The sequence below is a fragment of the Hippopotamus amphibius genome, chromosome 8 (genome assembly GCF_030028045.1).
Source record: "Hippopotamus amphibius kiboko isolate mHipAmp2 chromosome 8, mHipAmp2.hap2, whole genome shotgun sequence".
NCBI classification, from domain to species: domain Eukaryota; kingdom Metazoa; phylum Chordata; class Mammalia; order Artiodactyla; family Hippopotamidae; genus Hippopotamus; species Hippopotamus amphibius.
This window is the reverse complement of record NC_080193.1, coordinates 18,517,645-18,540,358: the sequence shown is the minus strand read 5'-3', so window position 1 is coordinate 18,540,358 and position 22,714 is coordinate 18,517,645. Positions and strand designations below refer to the sequence as shown.

General features: G+C 39.4%; 2 protein-coding genes across 3 annotated transcripts in view; both read left to right on the top strand.

Annotated features, from left to right (window-relative positions):
• Positions 1–8,500: 8,500 nt before the first annotated feature.
• Positions 8,501–8,842, top strand: LOC130859107 (60S acidic ribosomal protein P1-like). 2 transcript variants are annotated; one of them, XM_057746425.1, is made up of 2 exons: positions 8,501–8,563; positions 8,645–8,842. In XM_057746425.1, exons 1-2 carry the CDS (start codon positions 8,501–8,503, stop codon positions 8,840–8,842), a joined length of 261 nt encoding a protein of 86 aa, XP_057602408.1. The 2 variants fall into 2 exon arrangements, with proteins under 2 accessions (XP_057602408.1, XP_057602407.1); XM_057746424.1 differs by having other exon boundaries at positions 8,501–8,842.
• Positions 8,843–12,017: 3,175 nt separating this feature from the next.
• TCTN1 (tectonic family member 1) overlaps positions 12,018–22,714 on the top strand; it is a 29,217-nt gene continuing 18,520 nt past the window's right edge. The window contains exons 1-4 of the mRNA XM_057746812.1: positions 12,018–12,291; positions 15,335–15,455; positions 20,445–20,575; positions 21,725–21,876. Of these exons, the coding sequence (XP_057602795.1) occupies positions 12,072–12,291; positions 15,335–15,455; positions 20,445–20,575; positions 21,725–21,876 (624 nt within the window). The 5' untranslated portion in view covers positions 12,018–12,071. The remainder of the gene's footprint in view (positions 12,292–15,334; positions 15,456–20,444; positions 20,576–21,724; positions 21,877–22,714) is intronic.

Genomic DNA, 22,714 nt, shown 5'->3' with positions numbered 1-22,714 from the left:
GCCCTTTTGGGTATATACCTGAAAGAACTGAAATCTGGAACTCAAGCAGATATTTGTACACCCATGTTCATAACAGTATAATTCACAATAGTAAAAAGTGGAAGCAACCCAAATGTCCACTGATGGATGAACTGATAAACGAAACGTGCTATACACATATGATGGAATATTATTCTTTCTTAAGAAGGAAGGAAATCCTGACACATGTTACAACATGGATGAATTTTGAGGGCATTATGGTAAGTGAAATAAGTCAGACACACAAAAAGACAAATACTATACGATTCTGCTTTTATGAGGTAGCTAGAGGAATCAAATTCATAGAGACAGAAAGTAGAATGGTGATTGCCAGGAGCTGGAGGGCAGAGAGAATAGGAGTTATTGTTTAATGTGGACGGAGTTTCAGTTCTGCAAGATGAAGGCAGCTCTAGAGATGGATGGTGGTGATGATTGCACAACAGTGTGAATGTCCTTAATGCCAGTGAACCGTACACTTTAAAAATGCTGTCTTAAATTTCATGCCATGCATGTTTTACCAGAATTAACATTTTTAAAAAAGGTTAGAGCTTCTGCACAACAAAAGACACCATTAAAAAAAATACGTAAAAACAATAAGCCACAGTCTGAGAGAAGGTATTTGTGATGCATGAAACCAAGAAAGGATTAGTATTGAGTACATCAAGAACGCCTTCACATTAATAAAGAAAAAGAAGCAACTCAAATAGAAAAGTAGGAAAATATTAAAAAAATGACCAACAGTATGTTAAATTAATTAAACAAGGAGTCCATTAGATTGAGGTGGCTCTAATGCCTTAGCAGCCTGCATAAGCCAGCCAAAAAGTAAATGCATCAAGGTTAAGAAATCAAAACCTAAGACAACCAGTCACAAACAGCCAACTAGTCTTTCCCAAATAAGGCAACCGCTTCAGCTACAGCCAATCAAATAATTTCCTTGCTTTGCTTCTGTGTCTTCTCTATAAAAGTCTTGCCCCAGCTCCTGTCAGTGAAGCACTCCCAACCACTTCCAGTTTGGCGTTGCCTGATTCAAATTAATTTTTGCTTAAATAAACTCTTAAATTTTCCTTCTTTTTAAAAACTGAAGTATAGTTCATTTACCATATTGTATTAGTTTTATTAAAATTTTTAATTTGCCTCAGTTTACCTTTTAACAAGAGGCATTCCAGAAGAGAAAACCCAATAGACATAGGAAGAGATACCCAATTTCATTAGTAATCAGGGAGATGACTGGTGTGGAGAGGCTAAATTAGGGTGGGCAGAGGAAGTCTCTCTGAACAGGTGTCATTTGAACTGAGACCTAAGTGAAAATTTTAGAAAAAAGGCCAGCCATTTAAAGTTCTGGAGGGGGACTTCCCTGGTGGTCAGTGGTTAAGACTCTGTGCTACCAATGCAGGGGGCCCGGGTTTGATCCCTGGTCAGGGAACTAGATCCCATATGCCACAACTAAGAGTCCGCATGCCACAACTAAAGATCCCGCACATGGCAGTGAAGATCCTGCGTGCTGCAACTAAGACCCAGTGCAGCCAAGCAAACAAATAAATAAAGTTCTGGAAGAAGGGCATTCCAGGCAGAGCGAAGAGCAAATGCAAATGTCCTGAGCTGGAATAAGTTTGGTGATGTCTTAGACAGCCCAGGCTGCCATAACAAAATACCATCGACTGGGTGGCTTAAACAATAGAAGTTATTTTCTCACAGTTCTGGGAGCTGAAAGTCTGAGAACGGTGTGCAGGCATGCTTGGGTTCTGATGAGAGGTCTCTTCCTGGCTTGCAGATGGCCACCTTCTCACTGTGTCTTCATGTGGCTTCCTCTTCTTATAAGGCCACAGTCCTATCACACTAGAGCCCCATCCTTATGACCTCACAATTTCAATTACCTCCCCAAAGCCTTATCACGAATTTCAGTCACACTGGGGATTAGGGCTTCAACATATGAATTTTGAGGGACACAAACATTTGGTCTGGAACACCTCACTGCGGAGCTTGTTTTAAAAAGTCAATTTGAGGGAATTCCTTGGTAGCCCAGGTTAGGACTGCGTGCTTCCATTTCAGGGGGCACAGGTTTGGCCCCTGGTCAGGGAATTGAGATCCTGCAAGCCTCGTGGCCAAAACAAAAGTAAATTTGAGGAGGCCAGGATTTGGGGACTGAAATGTGGAAGTGAAATCCTAGAGATCAACTCTGAGACTGGATAAGATAGAATGATTCCTCCTATAGTCCATTTTTGGAAGTATAAAGAATTATGCCTTGGGACTTCCTTGGTGGTCCAGTGGTTAAGAATCTGCCTTCCAATGCAAGGGATGCAGGTTTGATCCCTGGTTGGGGAACTAAGATCCCACAGGCTGTGGGGCAGCTAAGCCCACGCTCTCTGGAGCCTGAGCTTCAACTAGAGAGAAGCCTGCCCACCGCAACAAAAGATTCTGCATGCCACAACTAAGACCTGATGAAGACAAATAAATAAATAAATAAAAACCACAAAAAAACATAATTCTCAACTTGAAAAAAAAAAGAATTATCCTTTATTCAGGCTGAGAAGAGGGCAATTTGGAGGGAAGTTATATTGGCTTTTTATTCCTTGCTAAAGGCATAAAAACTCTGTTTCCCTTCACAGGGGGTTTCCCTCCTCTGTCCTCTGAGTTTGACAACAGAATGAGATGCAGTTCCTAAGTTCCTTCTTTTTTGCTACCTTCTGTGGTAACACAGGGCTCTTAGTTAATAGGTTTTGCTGCTAATTACTAGGGAACAACAAATGGATAACAATGTCTAAACATGACTCATTCAAATAGAGAATGATCACATATCAAAAATTTATTCAACTTGTTAAAGAGGAAACAGTAAGATGGTAAAGATGGTTCAGAGAGCATTTTGAAGAAGTAGATATTTGAGGAAGGAGGGGCCTTAGATACTAAACAAGTTAATCTCTACAGGGTAATAAAAATGATAAGCTTTGAGGTTCTTTTTTATACTGGAGAGGAATACTTTGGAACTCAAACCAGACAAAAATATGAGCCTTTAATAAAGAGTAAATAGCTAAGCAAACAAAGACACATTCCTTGGCCTACATATATGGCCAGTGGGCCAAATCTGGCTCTGCTGCTTGCATTTATAATAAAGTTTTATTGGACCACAGCCACATCCATTTGTTTACATATTGCGTAAGGTTGCTTTTGCTCTAAGCAACAGAGTACTATGATGACAGAGTTGAGCGGTTGGCAGAGAGCATACAGCCCCCAAAGCCTAAAATATATACGATCTTGGACCTTTATAGAAAAAGTTTGCCAACCCCTGCTAGAGAATTAATCCTTGGGGTGCTTGTTAAACAATGTCCTAGATGACATGGCAAGAATTACTCTGTCCTCTCTTGGTCTCATTTGCAATTTTTGGCTACTTTTTCTTAAAAAGGGGATGTTTGGCTTAAAATGAGGGACATTTGGAGAGTTGTCATCTCTGGCCTATAATTCCTAAATCCTCCCATCCACCCACTTCAACACCCCAACACCCATTTTGTGCACTGGTGACTGTCTCAACGCACCTTAGCCTCCCAATCCATTTCTCTGAGGGTGGAGCTTATGAAAACCTTTTAAGGGCAAGTAGGCCTGGAAAATAATTGGTGTTAAGTAATGTCCTTTACAGCGTCATTTTGCTCAATAGGGCATTTTGTCCCAGAGTTAGGACTCCAATTAGGGCTTGTGCCTCATAGTAGTAGTACATTCACATGGAAGGTTTTCTCGGGATGTCCTCTCAGCTTATTTGAATTTTAATTCTACAGCTGTTTTGAGAAGGCAACAATAGTGTATGCTTGACCATTGCTGTTTCCCTGGTTCCTGTCACATAGTAGGTGCTCAGTAAAATATTTGATTGAATGATAGACCCAATGAAAGAGGAAAGATAGAGGGTTTGTTTACCCATTAGGGTCAGCCCTGTGTGAGGAACAAAGTTTTGGTGACAAAGGCTGCCACCTGCAGGAAAAAAAGTGAAGCTGCAAGATTCAGAACTGCTAAGCCCTGAGGAAAATACAGCTGACTTTAAGGCAAGATCACCAGAGAATCAATTTTTTTCCCCTTTAGCTTAAGACAGAATTAATCAATATCATTTTGTTTTTTTCCAGTTAAGGAAAACTGCACCCTTTCTTTAATAACTTTTAAAGCCTTTGGAGTGCTTAATAAGTGCCCATCGCCATCCCACTCACACATGATTTTGTGGTAGGTACCACTAGTCATCTCCATTTTATAAATGAGGAATCTGAGCACAGAAAGCATGACTGAGTTACACAGCTAGAAGGTGGCAAAACTAGGAATTTGAACCCAAACATTGTGGCTTCAGAATGTGTGCATTTAATCATCTCACTATACTACCTTGCTATACCTGATATGGAAAATGTTTATAGGAGACTAGAAACATGGTGAATGGAACCCATGAAGATATCTCTGCTCTCTCTTGAAACACTACTAAAATGATAGAAAAGGGATCCAAAAGGTCTAAACCCACAGAGAACAGGAAAGAAGATGGCTGCTCATGAGAGATGTCAAATCCTTTTTGGAAGATAGGAAGTGGATGGATGCTTTAGTGAGTGGAGAAACCATAGGAAGGGGATGCCAGTGAGGAGTAAGCTGGGGCCCTCGGCAGTGAAAGTGTGGAGTCCTAACCACTGGACTGCCAGGGAATTCCCCTGAAAACAGATCATTAACTGTATATATATACTAGGAGCTGTTAACCCCAGATTCCCTCCTGTGACTCCTTGCCCCAATCCCTGTAAAGATTATTCTTTGGAGAACTTGAACGTGACAGCTCTAGGTTCAGAGATCGCAGTCAGAGAAAAGGATGGAGGTAAGACAACATGTTAAAAACAGAGGGATTAAATGAAAGTGTGCAGCTAAAAAAAATCAGAACTTTTTTTAATAATAATGTGTTTGGTGGTAGTATTGGTATTGTTATTCTGAGACTTAGCACTGTGATAAGTATTTTGGGACAAAGCAAATAATTATGTTGGAGTTTTTGAGAACCAAGCTTTATGGTGTGGGAGAAAGGAAATACATATGGATGATCAATATGGTTTTGTAGTCTTGATTTTAATTGGAAACATCAGTATGACGGATTTTGTCAGAGAGATTAAAAAAATTGCTCAAGGTCACCCAGATAATAAGGGATGGAATAAAGAATAACTCAGCCTGGTTTTGCTCCAAAATTTGTGAAGGTCTACCTCCTTGGTGGGTCAGGATAGGAGGGTCTCCTGGAGGAGGTGAAATTTGAGGGGTAAGTAGAAGCAATAATGACTTCTCTTGATTTACAGAAGATCTGCTTACCATGACCCAGGAATCCTGGGCTGACCTGGAAAGAGTTTGTTTCTGAAATGTCAAAACCCAAGGCCACCTCCAGGTCATGGTGACCAGATGACCAACAGAAATTACCTAGACAGCAACTGGTCTCCCTCTGTGCCATCCCTTTAAAAAATTTCAAGAACAGTAAGATGTATTTTTACTAAGTCCTCAAAATAAACACTTCTTACAGTGCAGCCATAGAATACTATACACTTTGAGTCTAATTTTTTTTTTAGACTTGAAAAATGTTTACAAGATTTAAAATTTGCTTTCACGTCTAGCTTGAACAGTAGATGTTGGACAAGGCTGGCAGGAGGAAAGGATTTGTGCCCTATTTTCCAAATGCTCCCCCTAATGGAACAAAGGGATGATGTGATTAAGAGAGGAAACATATGTTTTTTTAATTTGTTTTATTGCTGTAGTTATTGGGAGTTCCCTGGCAGTCCAGCGGTTAGGACTCGGTGCTTTCACTGTTGTGGCACGGGTTCAGTCCCAGGTTGGGAACTAATATCCTGCAAGCCCTGCAGCATGGCCAAAAATAATAATAATAATAAAATTAGCTATGAAGTGAAAAGTAACACGTGCAAAATAGATTGAAGATTGACTCTCCTTCCTTCCTCCTCCCCAGAAACTGTTACAATTACCAACTTCCTATGTCTTGCAGAGAATATGTAAAGAGGAAACTTTTAGGTTGATTCATGTTAGGAGGTGACAGAAGTTAAAATATAACTGATCTTTTATTATCCCACTATAGTAAGCAGTTGCCCTCTGAGGGAGAACCTGCAGCTGGGTTTAGATTGGACGGACTTTCATGATTTGTTTTAAGGAATTCACAAATGATCTCTATTAAAAAGAGGTATCAATTTGAGTCTTTGTCCAAACAGAACTAGTTAAAATTCATCTTTTCTCATCAGGCCATCTTTTTTTTTCCCCCTAATAAATTGACAATAAGGTAGAGATGGGGATTCTGGGGGTTTGGATTTAGGGTTAATTCCATCCAGATTTTTCATAACTATGACTACGATAATTCTGATGTTTCCAGGACATTCCATTGTTTAAACTGTCTTCCTAACTACATGCACGCTTGTATCAGACCATGGGTTCTGATTTGGAGCATGGAAGACACGCTTTAACAGTGTGAGGTTGGTGCTTTTGACATAGGCTTACCCAATCTTGTATTTGCTTTTCTTTGGTCCCCACGTTCTTTCCAACAAATTTGGGTTAACAAAAGGTAAAATCTTTAAACAAGCTGTAGCAGAAATGCCTGACCCCATGACCAGGCAAAATGAAACAGGTTCAGGCCTCAAGAACTCACTCACAGGCTGCCAGTAAGGGGTGGGTGAAAACGGAACTACCTGCAGATCCTAAGGACAAAACGATGAAAACATGTTTACAACATGGAAACAGGAATAGAAGTGGGGGGAGGAGCCCACAGTGCCCCTCAGTGGTACCAAGAGGTCAGCTCACTTCCATTTTTTGAGGCTTTTTGTTTACAGAAAAATGAAGAATTCAGTTCTTCATTTAATAGTTAAATTCTTTTGGCAACCCAAGGTTAAAATGCCATGTACATGTGCCATTATAAGATGATTGGATTCATTAAAAGCCAACTAATAAAACTGCAGTGAGATACCACCACACAATTATAAGAATAGCTAAAAATGAAAATGAAAACAAAACTGACCATACCAAGTTTTTGTGAGTTGGGGGAGCAACTGGAAATCTCATACATTGTTGGTGGGCATGCAGAAGGTACAGTTACTTTGGGAAAATGTTGGACAATTTCTTATAAAACTAAACATCCACTCACCATACAACCTGGAAAACTCACACCTAGGTATGTACCCAAGAGAAATGAAAAATCACACAAAAACTGTATGTGAATGTTTACAGTGGCCTTATGTAATTGTCAAAACCTGGAAAACTCGAATTCCTTTGGTGAATGAATGAAGAAATTGTGGTATATCCATTATGGAAAACTTGTTAACAACAGAAAGGAGTGGATTGAAAGAAACTCTGGCGTATATGGACAAATTATTTTTTAACAATGGTGCCAGGACTATATAATGGGGGAAAGACAGTCTCTTCAACAAATGGTGTTGGGAAAACTGGATATCCACAAGCAAAAGAATGAAATTAGACCCTTACCTTATGCCATACACAAATATTAACTCAAAATAGATTGAAACTATTAAATTCCTAGAAGAAAACATAGGAGGAAAGTTTCAGGACATTGGATTTGGCAATGATTTCTTGGATATAACACCAAAAGCACAGGCAACAGTGGGACTACATAAGACTTAAAGACTTCCATGTGTCAAAAGAAACAATCAGGACTTTCCTGGTGGTGCAGTGGTTAAGAATCTGCCTGCCAATGCAGGGGACACAGGTTCGAGCCCTGGTCCGGGAAGATCCCACATGCTATGGAGCAACTAAGCCCGCACACCACAACTACTGAAGTCCGTGTACCTAGAGCCTGTGCTCTGCAACAAGAGAGGCCACCGCAATGAGAAGCCTGTGCACTGCCATGAAGAGTAGCCCCCGCTCTCCACAACTGTAGAGAAAGCCCGCATGCAGCAACAAAGACCTAATGCAGCCAATAAGTAATAAATAAATAAAATTAAAAAAAAAAAAGAAACAATCAACAGGGTGAAAAGGCAACCCATGGAATGGGAGAAAAATAATTGCAAGTCACATTTCTGATGAGGGGTTAATATCCAGAATATGTAAGGAATTTCTACATCTCAAAAACAATAACAAAAACCCAATTAAAAATTGGACAAAAAAACCTGGAGACATTTCTCCAAAGAAGATATACAAATCGCCAATTAGCACAGGAAAAGATGTTTGATATCACTAATTATTAGAGAAATGCAAATCAAAACCGCAGTGAAACATCACGCAACACTCCTCTGGATGTAAGTTCTAGAGATCTGTTGCACAACAATGTGAAAACACAGTACTGTTGAACGGTACACTTAAAAATGATTAAGATGGTAAGTTTAACGTTATGTGGGTTTTTTATAATTATAATTATAATAATAAATATATATATATAAAAATAACAGTAATAAAAGAAACACCCCTTTCCTTCGCTGCCTCCAAGGTGCTCAGTGCTTTGGAGGAAGCTAAAGCCCTCATTTCATCTGGAGACTAGCATAGCACCGGCACCATGGCCTCTGTCTCAGAGCTCCCCTGCATCTACCCGGCCCTCACCCTGCACGGTGAGGTGACGGTCACCGAAGGTAAGATCAATGCCCTCATTAAAGCAGCCGGTGTAAATTTTGAACCTTTCTGGCCAGGCTTGTTTGCAAAGGCTTTGGCCAATGTCAACATCAGGAGCCTCATCTACGATGTGGGGGTTGGTGGACCTGCTCCGGCAGCTGGTTCTGCACCAGCAGGAGGTCCTACCCCCTCCACCACTGCCGCCCTAGCTGAGGAGAAGAAAGCAGAAGCAAAGAAAGAAGAATCTGAAGAGTGTGATGATGACATGGGCTTTGGTCTTTTTGACTAAACATCTTTAGTAATGTGGTCAATAAAAAGCTGAGCTCTTAAAAAATAACAATAATAAAAGAAACAGACTGTTGATACACGCAATACAGATGAATCTCAAAGGCATTAGGTTAAGTGAAAGAAGCCAGTCTCAAAAGGCTACATACTGTATGATACCATCCACGTGACATTCTGGAAAAGGGAAAACCACAGGGACAGAAAATAGGTAGATCAATGTCTTACAGGGCTGGGACAGTAGCAGGGGCTGACTATAAAGGGGTGTGAGGGAAATTTTCTGGGCAGTAAAATTGTTCTGTTTCTTGATTGTGGTTGTGGTCATGTGTGGATGTGTTTGTTAAAATCATAAAACTTTATACCCAAAAAACTGTACACTAGTGCATGAGACAACCTGCATATAAAAAACTGTACACAAAAATTTATACTGTATATAAATTATCCCTCAATAAAACTGACTAAAAAGAAATGTGAAGTAAATGTGGAAAAATGTCAAATATGAATCTTGGTGCAGTGTACAGTGGTCTATTTTGTACCTTTTATTGTGATTGAAATGTTTTGATCTGAAAATAATTTTTCAGTTATTCTTTAAAAGCCCATTAGTTTATTTGAACTTCAGTATGGTCCAATAATAGGATTCAAGTTTAAAGTTGTCTGGTAAACAAAGAATTGTCTCATTCCTATCAATGTGTGTCTGTGACAGTATTTATTACTTCATTTTCAGAAAAGGTCAAACTTGTAAATTTGAGACCTTTCAAGAATGTGAAGTCTGCTCAAAGAGCTCTTCTGCCCCCATAATATTTCAGAAAACATTTGAAGAACACGAATAGTATCTGGTGGTTGACTAGGCACGTGGGAAATGGGAGGAGAGAAGCTGGGGATTATTTTTTTCTGGGTGTTGATTTAGAAATGAATTACTGGACTTTAGTCAAAACGATAGTTAGTCCTTTGTCCTCACACAGCCTTGATCTCCTGTTGTTCTAAGAAACCCCTTTATAAAGCTTAATGATTCTGCCTCCCTACCTGTAAAATATTTGGCTCAGAAGAATAATGATGGGTGGATATACTTAATCATAGGCAAAACTGGGTACTTAGTTTTACAGAGTAGAAGCCACGACTTCAGCAATATTAATAACAACAATAATAGTAAATTCACCCCAAACCACACCAAAGACCAAGACAGGGGTTATCACTGCTCTATGAAGTCAGCCTCCGCTATTTTTCCACCCAGCTACTCCTGTCTCTGGTTTTTCAGCTTCCTCATATGCGGCAGCTTCCAAATGCAGAATTCCAAAAAGCTGAAATTGTCTTGACTCCTCCCAACGTTGGCACAGACTGTAAGGAATTGAGAATGCCAATAAGCCTAGAGAAACAGATGGACATTTTAAATCACAAACATTTACGCACAACCCAAATGCTGCAGTTTTGGACAAAGTATGGAAATAGATCTTGGCCCTTCATTGTGTCCTTCCATCTTAATGAGGGAACCTGACAAGGCCGGGGAGAAGGAATGGTGAAAGGATCCTTTGGGTTGAAAGTTGAAAAAAACCTGGGAGAAACAGGTCACCTGTGAAATGAAAAGTTTCAGTGGTCCCAAGGTTTGCAACATGGATCTGGAGTTGCTGTAACCCTCATTTTGACAGTGTAAGATGTCATAAAATTACTTTCAGGCCACCTACGGAGTGTTTGAGATTGAACCAAAAGGAGTGGTGAGATTATTTCCCAAACCATAAACTTGAAGGGCACTTTATCAAAATTTAATCCAACACCCTAAAATTTCAAAACAGAAAATAGGAAAACGTGATTGACATATTAAGGAATGGAAAACAAAGTAGAGGCCTGGAAGTTATGAGAAGGTTTAAAAACAAGCCATCCTGGATTTAGAAGTTATAAGACGAAGGTTTGGAATAGTTGTTTTTTCCTGTTTTTTTGTTTTTTAAAGGAACGCTTTACATACAAGTGTTATTAAAAGTGGCCCAGAATTTCAGGTGAATGTTAAAACAATCCTTTGTAGAAAAGAATTGGAAATGTCTGTTACACATCTGATCCAATTATATTTTATACACTTTCTCTGGAATGCCATAGGAAGGTGCTAAGGATGTAATTTTGATGATTTAGCTTTGCTATATAAATTTAATAAACTAGGTATATATACTGTTTTGGCATTCCTTTTTTGAATTTTATTTAGTTTTGGCTGCGCTGCGGCTTGCAGGATCTTAGTTTCCCAACCAGGGTAGGAACCCGGGCCCCTGGGTGTGAAAGCGGTGAGTCCTAACCACTGGACTACCAGGGAATTCTCTTGGTATTCTTCTGAATGGGAAAAATGTGTTTCTTGAACAATTACCATGATATGTTTAAGTATTTTCACATTCACTTCTGAACTGTAAGGAGATTAAGTGTCAGAGATACACCCAAAATCCCTGGGCTGGAATACTTCTATAAATACGGCAGTTTAGAACTGAGGGGCTTCCCACAGTCTTGTGGTCTTCATTTTGTAGTTACAGATTTGCTTTGTTTTTCCCTTTTAACACCTATAAATCATTCTACTTAATTTCTGTCAATGTTTCTTTTTGTCTGTAAAAAAGTTATGAAGTGTTCATCTGTCCCCCTTATCACACACAATGAACAGAAGTTATCTGGTGAGCTCCTGCGACACAACCCTTAGAGGTAGGTATCGTCTCTATCGTAGAGATGAGAACACCGAGGCTCAGAGAGCCTAAGTGGGCTAAAAGAAAAACAGCAAAGCAACTGTGACAGGAGTGACATAGAGAAAATTCAAGGATGGTGATGTGATCTCTGTGCTCCCTCAAAAGCCCCTATTTAGTAGCTTTACGAAAGTGGGTCCCAAAATTTCTGTCCCCTCCACTGGTTGCGTTAGGACATTTGTTAAAAATGTTGATCCCTGGACCCTCCCCTAGAATCCCCTGATATGGAACCTGGAAATCCGCATTTTTTAAATAAGCACCGCAGTCCGCTTGGAAACCACACGAGGGATTCACAATCCCCGGGTCTCCACCGGCTTCACACCGCCCCGGGGCCGCGTCGCTCAGCCGCGTCGCTCGTCCCAGCCTCTCGCGGCTGGCTTCGCCCAGGCCCCGCCCCCTGCCCCCCGCCCCCCGCCCCCTCAGCGTCTCGCAGCCTCTTGCGACCCTTCCCGTGATGCCCCGCGCCCATCCGCCGCGGTTGCCAGGTAACGCGCGGTCCGGAGCCGCTGGTTGCGGGGGTTAGGCGGAGCAATGGGGCGGTGGGAACTCCCGCCGCTCCTGCTTGTGCTCCTGGACTGCTGGGCCTCCGTGAGCGCCCAGGCCGGGGCCACCCCGGTGGTGACGACGGAGGGCCTCAACTCCACGAAGCGAGCCCCGACGACTCTCCGACCTGCAGTATCTCCTAGGCCCCCTGAAACCCCCAGGGTTCCCAGGCCGTCCCCTGGCCTCAGGCCCACCCCGATCACGGACGGTGGGTACCAAGTGCCAGTTCCCGGGGATCTACAGTGATCCAGCCTGTGGGGGGTGGTAGCCTGGGTGAGGATGTAATAATAATGATAGTTAACGTTTATTGACCACTTACTGTGTGCAGGCATCGCCAAGTGTTTCATAGGTATCGATTCTCTCAACAACCCTTAGGGGTAGATGTTATTATCACTGTCACACAGATGAGAAAACCGAGGCTCAGCCCAAGTGGGACAATGTAAAAAATCTTTGGAAGTACTTGCAGTGGTCCTGGACAACATTAACGCTAAAGGTGATAATGAACGAATACTTGCTTGCAGCTTTGCAGCTGAACGCGAAATTAAAGTTTCTAGACAGTTGTGGGAATTAAATGCATAAGATACGTTGACCTTTTCACTTATCGAAAAGAGATGCGAAAAGTCTAGTTTACTGAAAGTGACTGGGTCGAGGTCCCTGTCTGTTGACTTGAATTATAAGAACCCAGGATTCCTCCCATGTTGAGTTGGAGGTGGGAAATTATGGGGTGAGGGGTTATGCCTACTTCTTAAGATTCACCTTTAGGGATAATTAACATATTTCTCAGAAAGTGATCTAATCCTCTAGTTACACATTTAGTGACTATTTTCTAATCTGACTGGACGTGGATGACTTCAGGGGATAGCTCTGACTCCAAGATGGAGTGCAAACTTTTGTGAATATGCATTTTTCTGGGTGAGGGTTCATAGCAATGATTAGTTTGTTAAAGGAGTTTGTGATCTCAAAAAAAATCCCTTTTAAGTCCTCTCACTGTAACTCCCAATAGGTTTGCAGTATTTTTTTATCCCTTTTTAAGAGAAAAAGATTTTTTCTTAAATTAAGGCTCAGTATTAGTAAATAGAAAAATCATCATTGGCTGACATCCTGAACTCTAGGACTTAACTTCAGTTACCGAACCATTATTTCTCCTTTATAAATTATGAGTAGTCTGTGAGAGAAATATATTTGCTATTTCAATATAAAAAAGCTTTGTTTTATATTGAACCTGTTTATTTGATGAATTAGGGAAGTTAAGTGATAAATTGGGACAGAATATAGCGGAGTATTCAATATCTGAAATTCTCTAAGATTTTTTGGACTGAGTTGTCTTTTATCCATGTAAGTATTTCATTTGTTAATGCACTTTCTCCACAAAATGAAGCTATCCTTGAACCATCATTAATAGGGCATGTGTTCAGGGCTGTTTTTCCAGTGTGGGAGGATGAATTTGCACTTTCCTCCATCTTTTTAAAGGGCCTCTGTTGAGACCTGTGCAAGTAATGATAATTAATGACAGCTGGCATTTATTAACTGCTTACTGTGTATCAGGCCCCATGCTAAGCATTTCATCTGTGATGTATCTCATTTAATCTGCATAACAACCTTATGATGTTGAATTATCCCCATTTTTCAGGTTAGTGAATTACTTGCCTGGTTTTAGGTCATACCCCCAGTACACATAGCAGGAGACTGACTGAGTGGAGAACTAGGCAGCCATTTGCAGAATGGGTTACAGGTGGAAGAGAAGGATAACTTTCATCTTGAATCTGAGCTCTGTTCATTAGTACCCTGTAGATGTGAAGAGGCCTGAAAGAGCAGCTGAGTGCTACTTAGACTCTGCGAGTGCTCAACAGATACTTGTTGGCTGATTAAGTATACTCACGTGGAGAGAGACCTTTTTTTTTCTAAGTAGAGTTATTAAACATTATTGCTTTGTCCCTAGTAGTCTTATAGCTACCAACCTACAAGGGTTTTAAATTTTATAAAACAATTCAACATTAATTTCGAACACATAGGCAGGGTGCCTCAACACTCCTTATTTTTTACATTAGCATGCACCAGTGGTGTTATAATTTTCTAAGCACACAGTGGATCCTTGGCTAGAGGGAAACATTGTAAAGTAATTCATAAATGCAAATAAGAATGTTGTATGAATTGTCTACCAGCATTTGCTTGAGGTCCCTTTTTAAAATGTTTTTGCATGAAGTCCTTTTTCAGAAAAAGGAAACATTACAGATAAGATTGAGGCACTGATTTTATTCCCTCCCAGCAATAAACTACCATGAGTTCAGTGTATACCATTCTTCATGCTCTGCTATTTCTTTTTTGTTTTTTTTAAAGGTTTTTTGAGTGGACCATTTTTAAAGTCTTTATTGAATCTGTCACAACACTGCCCCTGCTTTACATTTTGGTTTCCAGGCCCCCTGGGCCTGTGGGATCTTAGCTCCCTGATCAGGGATTGAACCCCCACCCCCTGCACTGAAGGCAAAGTCTTAACCACTGGACCGCCAGGGAAGTCCCATGTTCTATTTCTTTAAAAGTTTTTTCCCCACTGTTTGACAGACTAAAATAGGGAATTAAAAATCCAGATAGTCATCATTATTGAAAATTAAAACTTGCTAAGTGAGGCTTCCTACCTCTTCCCATGCTTTTATTGTCTGAATTACCAAAGATATTTCTAGGACCCCAAGTACAAAGAACTTGAGCCAGTTTGATACTTGGCCAATAGCCTGTGAACATGGGCTCAGCTTGAAAGCTGCAGGTAACATCTGAGGAGAGGAACAAGATTGAGAACCCTGATTCTTGGCAACCTTAAGTGGGCCCTTCCTCTGAATTGGAATCTCCAGAGGAGTGGCGCAGGAGTCTGCAATATTAAACCGGTAGTCCTTTTGCTCAGGCAAGTGATCTACTGTGCTGGTTCTTAAACCTGTTTTAACTATTACCATCACCTGAAAAGTTTTTGAAAAACACAGGTGTCTGGGTTTCATAGTTAGTTTACCAGATCACAGTCTTTGTAGGTAGAACACAAACAGAACTTTCCAAGTGAGTCAGATGATTAGCCATTTTGGGGAAACCTTGGATGCAGGAGTGCTCAAACTGACTCATTTTCACTTCACAAATTTCCCCCAAAGTGCAATAGGAAAAATAAAATGGGCCTTTTGTATAAGATGGATTTTTGGTACCTTGCAGTGGCAGGGGGCAGTCACTACCTGCTGATTGTGACGCTCTGCACCCCACCTCTCTTGTTTCTGTAGTTGCTGCTCTGTGTGCCTGTGACTTGTCTCCAGCACAGTGTGACGTCAACTGCTGTTGTGATCCTGATTGCAGCTCTGTGGATTTCAGTGTCTTTTCTGCCTGTTCAACCCCAGTTGTCACGTAAGTTTGTGACACATTCAGGTTTGGTAAAATTGGACCAAGATTATAAAATCTGGGGACAAAGTGAAAACTCCCTCAGGCTGAAAAACCCAAACCTGATTTCCTGAACTGTGCATCATTCAGAAGCCATGCTGTCCAAACCAATATGTAGATGAATATCTATCCCTTATTTGCATCCAGCCAGATGATAGTGCAGGCAAAAGAGAAGAGAGAGTGTACTTTTTACAAAGGATATAATGAAATCTCTGTGTTCAGAGGTTGAATTACATTTCACTTTGATTTGTAAACAGATAAGGTGTCACATTTTTGTATCTGTGAATTAGTCTCATGTATAGCCTAGGGTAAAAAGTATAATTTAATTTTACAGCTTTTGTTGTAGACAAAATACTTGTAACAGAAAATTAAATAGATAGGAAAGCTTTATTTATACTTTCCTGATAGATGAATCTACCAGGAATTCTCACAGTTCACATTGTGTAGGAGAATAATGGAAAATGACATTCCCAGTCGATTACAAGGTAAAGAAATAATCTCTTCTGAATTATCTGCGTCTCACAATTCAGATAAAATAGCAGCACTTAGAAGAGGTTAATTTATTCAGGGTGGGACCAATTTATTATTCAGAGATAGCTGATTTACATTTGGCTGGTACCAAGTTTTAGCAATTGAAACTTGATAGATTGAATGCTTTTTGGAAGTGTGATGTGTTTTTCCCAGGAGAAACAATTTTATTGACCAATGTGAAATTGAATCTACTTCTGATATTGTAAAAATGCTTGGAGCATGCGTTGTTGTAGATTATTTTTCTGGCTATCTAGACTACATTGTTGAAAATCATGCAGTTTTCCTGCTTTAGTAAATACCAGGAGCCTGAGAGTGAGATATCTGGTCTGATTTGAGATCATTATTTAGAATGGAATTGTTTAAAAAAATTAGCAAATACTGTAATTTTAGATATAGAGTATTTAGAATGGGGGTCAGCCAGCTTTTTCTGTAAAAGACCACATGATGAATACTTTAAGCTCCGCAGGCCATTTGGTCTCTGTTGCAGCTTCTCAGCTCTGCCATTGCTGAGCAAAAGCAGGCATTGACAATATGTAAATGAATGGGCATGACTGTGTTTCAGTAAAACTTATTTACAAAATTAGGTGTGGTTTGTGGACCCCATGGTTTAGAAGTTAGAGCTGAATTTGTAGTGCCTTAAGAAAGGACCTCAGAATTTTTTTGAGTTAATTTTGCTTGTGACCTTCTCCTGAATATGAAGTGTAGAAATACTGAAATCAAAACTAATAGTCCTAATTAGTTGACTGTTCTTGTTATGTAGATTCCAATTCATAAAAGGTTTATTTACATTTGCTGAACTGTCATCAACTCGTCCTATCATCCAATAACTTGTAAATTTATTGTTAAGATTATTGGATTAATGTCTGTTTTCCTCATTAAGTATCTGTAAGCTTCTTGAGAGTAAGAATTACCTCTTTTAGATACTATTTACCACTAGTGCCTAGCACAGCTCCAGTCACACAGTTGGCCCTCATTAAAAATGAGTTAAATGGGTGAGTGAATTTCTTCCCTGCACCCCTGACCCTCAAAGTATCCCCTTTTGGCTTTCTCTACCCAGGAGGAAACCCAGGCCAGAAACCTGGAGGCTACCCTGACTCCTGCCTCTTCCTTGCCTTCTCACATCTAAGCCATCTTTCACATTTCACCGTGCCTTTCTTGAGCACATCCTTTGTGCCAGTACCGGGGATTTAAAGATAAGTTAGACATGGTTCTGCCTTCAAAGAGTTCATTGAGTAAGGGAGACAGATGAGTGGATGGCAGTTTCTGCACCAGACACTAGAGAACTCAGAGGAGTGGCATCTAACCCAGACAGCTGGACTAGGGAGGTCTTTCTAGAAAATGGCTGAGCTGGGTCCTGAAGAACAAGTAGAAGTTGGCCAGCATGGCATCAGGAAGGGTATTCCAGGCCGAGGGAGCCACATGGCAGAGTCCTGGGTGTGCAGGAGTATAGCCTGTTGCCTTAACTGCAGGTAACTCAGCATGGCTAGGGAAGGGTGGAGCCAGAGGAGTGTGGGGAATGGCAAGGGTCATATCCTGAGGTGCCTTGCATGCATGTCGAGAGGTTTGGATTTTTCCTGAATTCTTCAGGGGGCCGGGAAGTGAGGTGATCAGCTTCCTAATTTAATAAATTCAGCAGCAGTATGGACAGTGGATCGCAGGCGCCAGGCCTGGTAGCAGGGAACCAAGTAGGAAGCTATTGCAGATGAGGATTAATGGGTGACCTCCCTCTCACCCCCAAAGGTTGTGACAGTGGAACTAGAGAGAAATGTACAGATGTGATAGTGATTCACTGCACGGGATTAGAGAGCTGCCTGCCTAGAAGGGGAGAGGTGGAAGGTCCCATTCTGCTGAGTCTTCCTTCACGATTGCCCTCATATTTGTCCATTCCTGCTCCCTCCCTCTTCATAAGCTCACGCCTCATCTTGTCACTAACTTGCTAAAGAACCTTCAAAGACTCTCATTACCTACAGAGTCCATAACCTGGGTTCCTATCCAACCTAGCCTCTTTCAGGTCTTATTTCCTACTAACCCCGTCTGGAATCCACCATCCAGCCCAACTTTGGTTTTCTGTTTTCCAAACCCATCAGTACAGTACCCATCCTTGGCCAGTGCCATTCTGTACTTGGATTAGCCTCCCACTGCCTCTCTGTCTGATTCCTACTCATCCTTTAAGGCCCAATAGGACTAGTAGATTTTTCAGTGCTAGATCTTTTCTTATTAATACTACTCATGGTTTTTCAAAAATATTCTTTATGCCCATGATAACAACTGATATACCATTAGAACTATAAAGAGCATTTGGAAAAGAGGCCAGTTACAAAATAAATCAATACCCCAGCAATAACCATTCAAAAATATAATGGAAGTGGATTCTATTCATAACACCAATAGAAATATAATTAGAATTAAACATAACTAATCAGAATTTATGTGAAGAAAACTTCAAAATACAGTGTTACATAAAACATTTGAATAAATGGAGAGATACAGTCTGTGTAGTGGGATGGGAAGAATCATTGCTTATACATTTCAATTTATTATAATGTAATTCTAGTCAGATGGGAGAGGAATAATGTGTCAGAATGATTCTAAAATTCATCTGGAAGAATAAACAGATGAGAACAGCCAAAACGTTATTGAATAAGAAGAGCAAACTACTAGGTTTAAAACAGTTGTAACACTATGATGGTGAAAGCAATGTGTGTTAATTCAAGACAGATAAGTTTGTCATTGGAAGAGAATAGAAAGGCCCCAAATCAGTTGTGTGTACTGATTTTACACCAGCTGATTTTTTTTTAAGTATTATTTTTTTTTTCTACTTATGCATTTCATGTAAATATGGTATTTCATCTCTGTGAAGGTTGGATAATTCAGTAAATGATGTAGGATGATTATTTAAAAACAGAAAACATTAGATTCCTGCATCATAGCATTACACCAAAGTAAATTACCAAGAGATTGAAGAGTGAAATGTTAAAGAAAAAATTAATGAACGAATGAAAAATATAAGTGAACATTTACTAACCTTGGGTTAGTGAATGTCTTTTAAGCATAAACCCAAAGGTAAACTATAAAAGAAAAGATTGACAATTTAGTTATTTAAAAAAAATCAGTTAATCATACCTCAGTTAAAAGAGGAATTATGATTCTTACATAGAAATTTTATTTTTTACAAAAACAACATAAAACTGGAAGTTTAACAAACTGAGAAGAAATTTTTATAACACTCAAAAGATATTCTTAAAAGTATGAGTTCTTATAAGTCAATGAGAAGACAAACGTTCTAATAAAAAGTGGTTAACTTTCTGAAGAATAAATACCAGTGAGCAATAACCATATGGAAAAATATTTAACCTCACTAGTAAAAGAGAAAATTCAAATTAAAGCAATGAGATAACAGGTTTTTCCCCATGAAATTGGCAAAAAGTAAAAACTGAATGCTAATATCCAGTCTTGGCAAGAGTACAGGGAAATAGGCACTCTTAATTACTACAGTGTTGGTGAGGATGCATCTTGCTTTCTGGAAGGCAGTCTGGCAGTATGTCTCAGACGCCCTTAGTTATGTACCTGCCTTTTGACCCAGCAATTGCACTTTAGGAGATAATGGCCTAAGGAAATAACTGGAGACATTAATAAAAATGTATGTACAAGGATGTCATTATAGCATTGTATATAATTGGGGAAAATTAGAAACACTAGATCAACAGTAAATGATTGGTCAAAAAAATTGGGACTATCTTAATAAATTGGTATACAGTGAGGAAGCCATTTAGTATAATAATACAAAAACATATTTGATGATGTGGGAAATATTGGGCACTATATATTAAGTGAGAAAAGGCCTTAAAGTGGTATGTAATATGATCTCATTTTTGTTAAGTCTCTGTACCATATCTGTATCAAATTGATTAGGGTTTTTTAAGTCTGGGATTGGTTGAAAACTTGACTATACCATAACTTCTGAGCCCCCAAACTTCCAGACAATGTTACATTTTCTCATTTTTACAATCCTTTGTGAAGACAGATTTATTCTAAAGACAAGGAATTTTGGATCCATTCTGGTATTTATAAACAATCTGAAGTTCCGCAAGTTTTATATAATTGATTCCGTCAGAGTTTGTAAGGTTCATTTACATCAGAATTATACTCTGATCTATATTCCATACTTGACAAGACTTCCTTAAAGGTTATTCTAGTTGTCTTAATATTTTCACTGTTACAGGAAAAAGTTTAAAATGCCAAACATTTTTAACACTGAATAAACTAAATAAAAGTGGGTTCCATTCTAACACCACACTTTCATGAATATCCTCCATGTAGTTGTTAACATAGTACAGTGCAAGCATCTGACAGTTCTAAGATAATCTTGCTAAGATTATATGCGTGTGCCTTAAAACTTTGCCTTATTATTTTTTTAATTTTCAGGGGTGATAGTCAGTTTTGCAGTCAAAAAGCAGCCATCTATTCATTGAATTTTACAGCAGACCCACCTCAGAGAGTGTTTAAGCTTGTCGACCAGATCAATCCATCTATTTTCTGCATTCATATTACAAACTGTAAGTATTTGATGGTGATATACTTTGTGAAACTCTGAAATTTTTTTCCTTTAAAAGTTCTTTTATGGAAAAATGTCCCATTCAGTTAGATTTAAAGCAGTCATTCTATGGTTTGGCTAGAGTTTATCTTGAGGCCAATCCACAGACGACTGCAAGTACCTTTATAAACTTGTGGCTATGCATGTTTTCTTTATTGTATTTGTGTAGTTGTCTTTTGAAGTTTCATACTTTATTTCAAAGGTGTTTATGGTATGTCGACCTGCATAGGATCTAGATTTATTTAGTGGTGTGTGTGTGTGTGTGTGTGTGTGTGTGTGTATGTGTGTGTGTGTGCTTTTTACTTTATTTCCTCCTGATTTAATGGTTGAGAATCAGGTTCAGCTTTGGTTTCAATTTCCTTTTTTCTCTTTTATTTTTACTAAGAATATTTGCATGAAAACAGGATCTTTATTTTTATCTGAGCATTTAGCTCAGTTAGGTGTCTAGTTCCAAAGTACATGTAAGTGTAAAACATCAAGATCAAAGATCAGACACACATTTATGGTTTTATCAGTTAAACTTTATCATCTTTTCAGAATGTCTTTATGTTTTGATGTTGTTCCCTTGTACTTGAAAATTTAGGCAAATGCTCTATGATTTATACTCTGAGGTAATGGCTGGTCAGTCACTGTCATGTTCTCTGACTTAACAGATGCAGTGAACATTCCAGCCTGTTCCCTCCTCCTCCCACCTCTCACATACAGAGCACATTATCCTCCTGGGCTTTGGAGGTGGCTGTGTGAGGGTAGAAACGGGATCTTTCATTCCCGTAGCCATCTGGAGAGAGTTGCCCCTTAGAGGTTTATGTAGCAGATGCCTTAGTCCATGGGCTGGAGAAAGAGATTATTATTGGCTTCTGTTGTGCTGTTTACCTGTAGGCCTTAGAAACTGTTGCTTCCACAGTAGGGAAAGAGGCCATGTCTGGGGATCCTATTTATTTAATGATTCAAGAAATCTTGGGGGAAGTGAATATAAAAAGAGATACTTTAATTTTTTCACATCAGCCTTAATGCTACTAAAAGTTATTTCCAATATACTATATCAATATATGTTATATATCCTATACGTATTATATTTTATACTGATTTAAAATGTTTTTTCTAAAAACAGATAAAGCAGCATTATCCTTTATTAATCCAGAAGTGCCTGATGAAAGCAATTTTGATAAATTGATGAAAACATCTGATGGTTTTTCATTGAGTGCAGAATCAGTTGTTTCTTTGACAACCAAACCGGATGCTCCAAATACTGCAAAATATGAGGTGAGCCAGGAACTTAAATCCACTCATCACGTCACAAATATCTTGTCTTTGTAAGTTAACTTTTCAGTATGTTCCCAGTAAACTGGCTTCCCCGAGACATAGAACTCATAAACCAAAAAATTTAATGTTCATGCTTATAGATTAAAGATCATGAAAATTAATATGGAGTAGTTGAATTCTAACACAGGGTTTTGAGGCATTTATTCTGTGGAAAACTTGCATTTGTCTCTGCAGAATTTTTTCTCCTCCACCTCAAAAGATGCAGCAAAGTGCTTGAGGGATGCTGCTGAGAGCACGGGGTGGATGAGTTGGGGACCTGCTCCTCTTCTCAGAGTCCTGTGTAGTTTTACAGGCTTTGGGGAGATGTGTGGTACTTGTTATCCATTCCTTCATAAACCTTTAAATGTGCTACCCGTTAACTTTGACTAAATACTATAAATTTTAGAAGCATTTTTAAAAAGAGAAGTATAAAATAACCTGTGCTAGTTCTAAAAGTTGAAGGAATAGGGGCACAAAAGTAAAAATGGAAAGGCCCCCATCTCCATTAAAACGCATACTGCAAATCACTGTTAACAGATCAGTGTATATTCCTGGTTTTTATTTTTATTTTTGTTTTCTTTAAGAACTTTTATTGATGTAGTTGACATACGGTAAACTGCATATATCCAAAGTGTACAATTTGATATTTTTTTTCTTATTAGTAATGTATATATGGCAATCCCAATCTCCCAATTCACCCCGCCTCCGCCCCCGCTTTCCCCACTTGGTGTCCATATGTTTGTTCGCTACGTCTGTGTCTCTATTTCTGCCTTGCAAACTGGTTGATTTGTACCATTTT

Excerpts from the sequence above, each read along its gene's own strand:
- LOC130859107 (XM_057746424.1), top strand. The coding sequence starts at position 8,501 with ATGGCCTCTGTCTCAGAGCTCCCCTGCATCTACCCGGCCCTCACCCTG.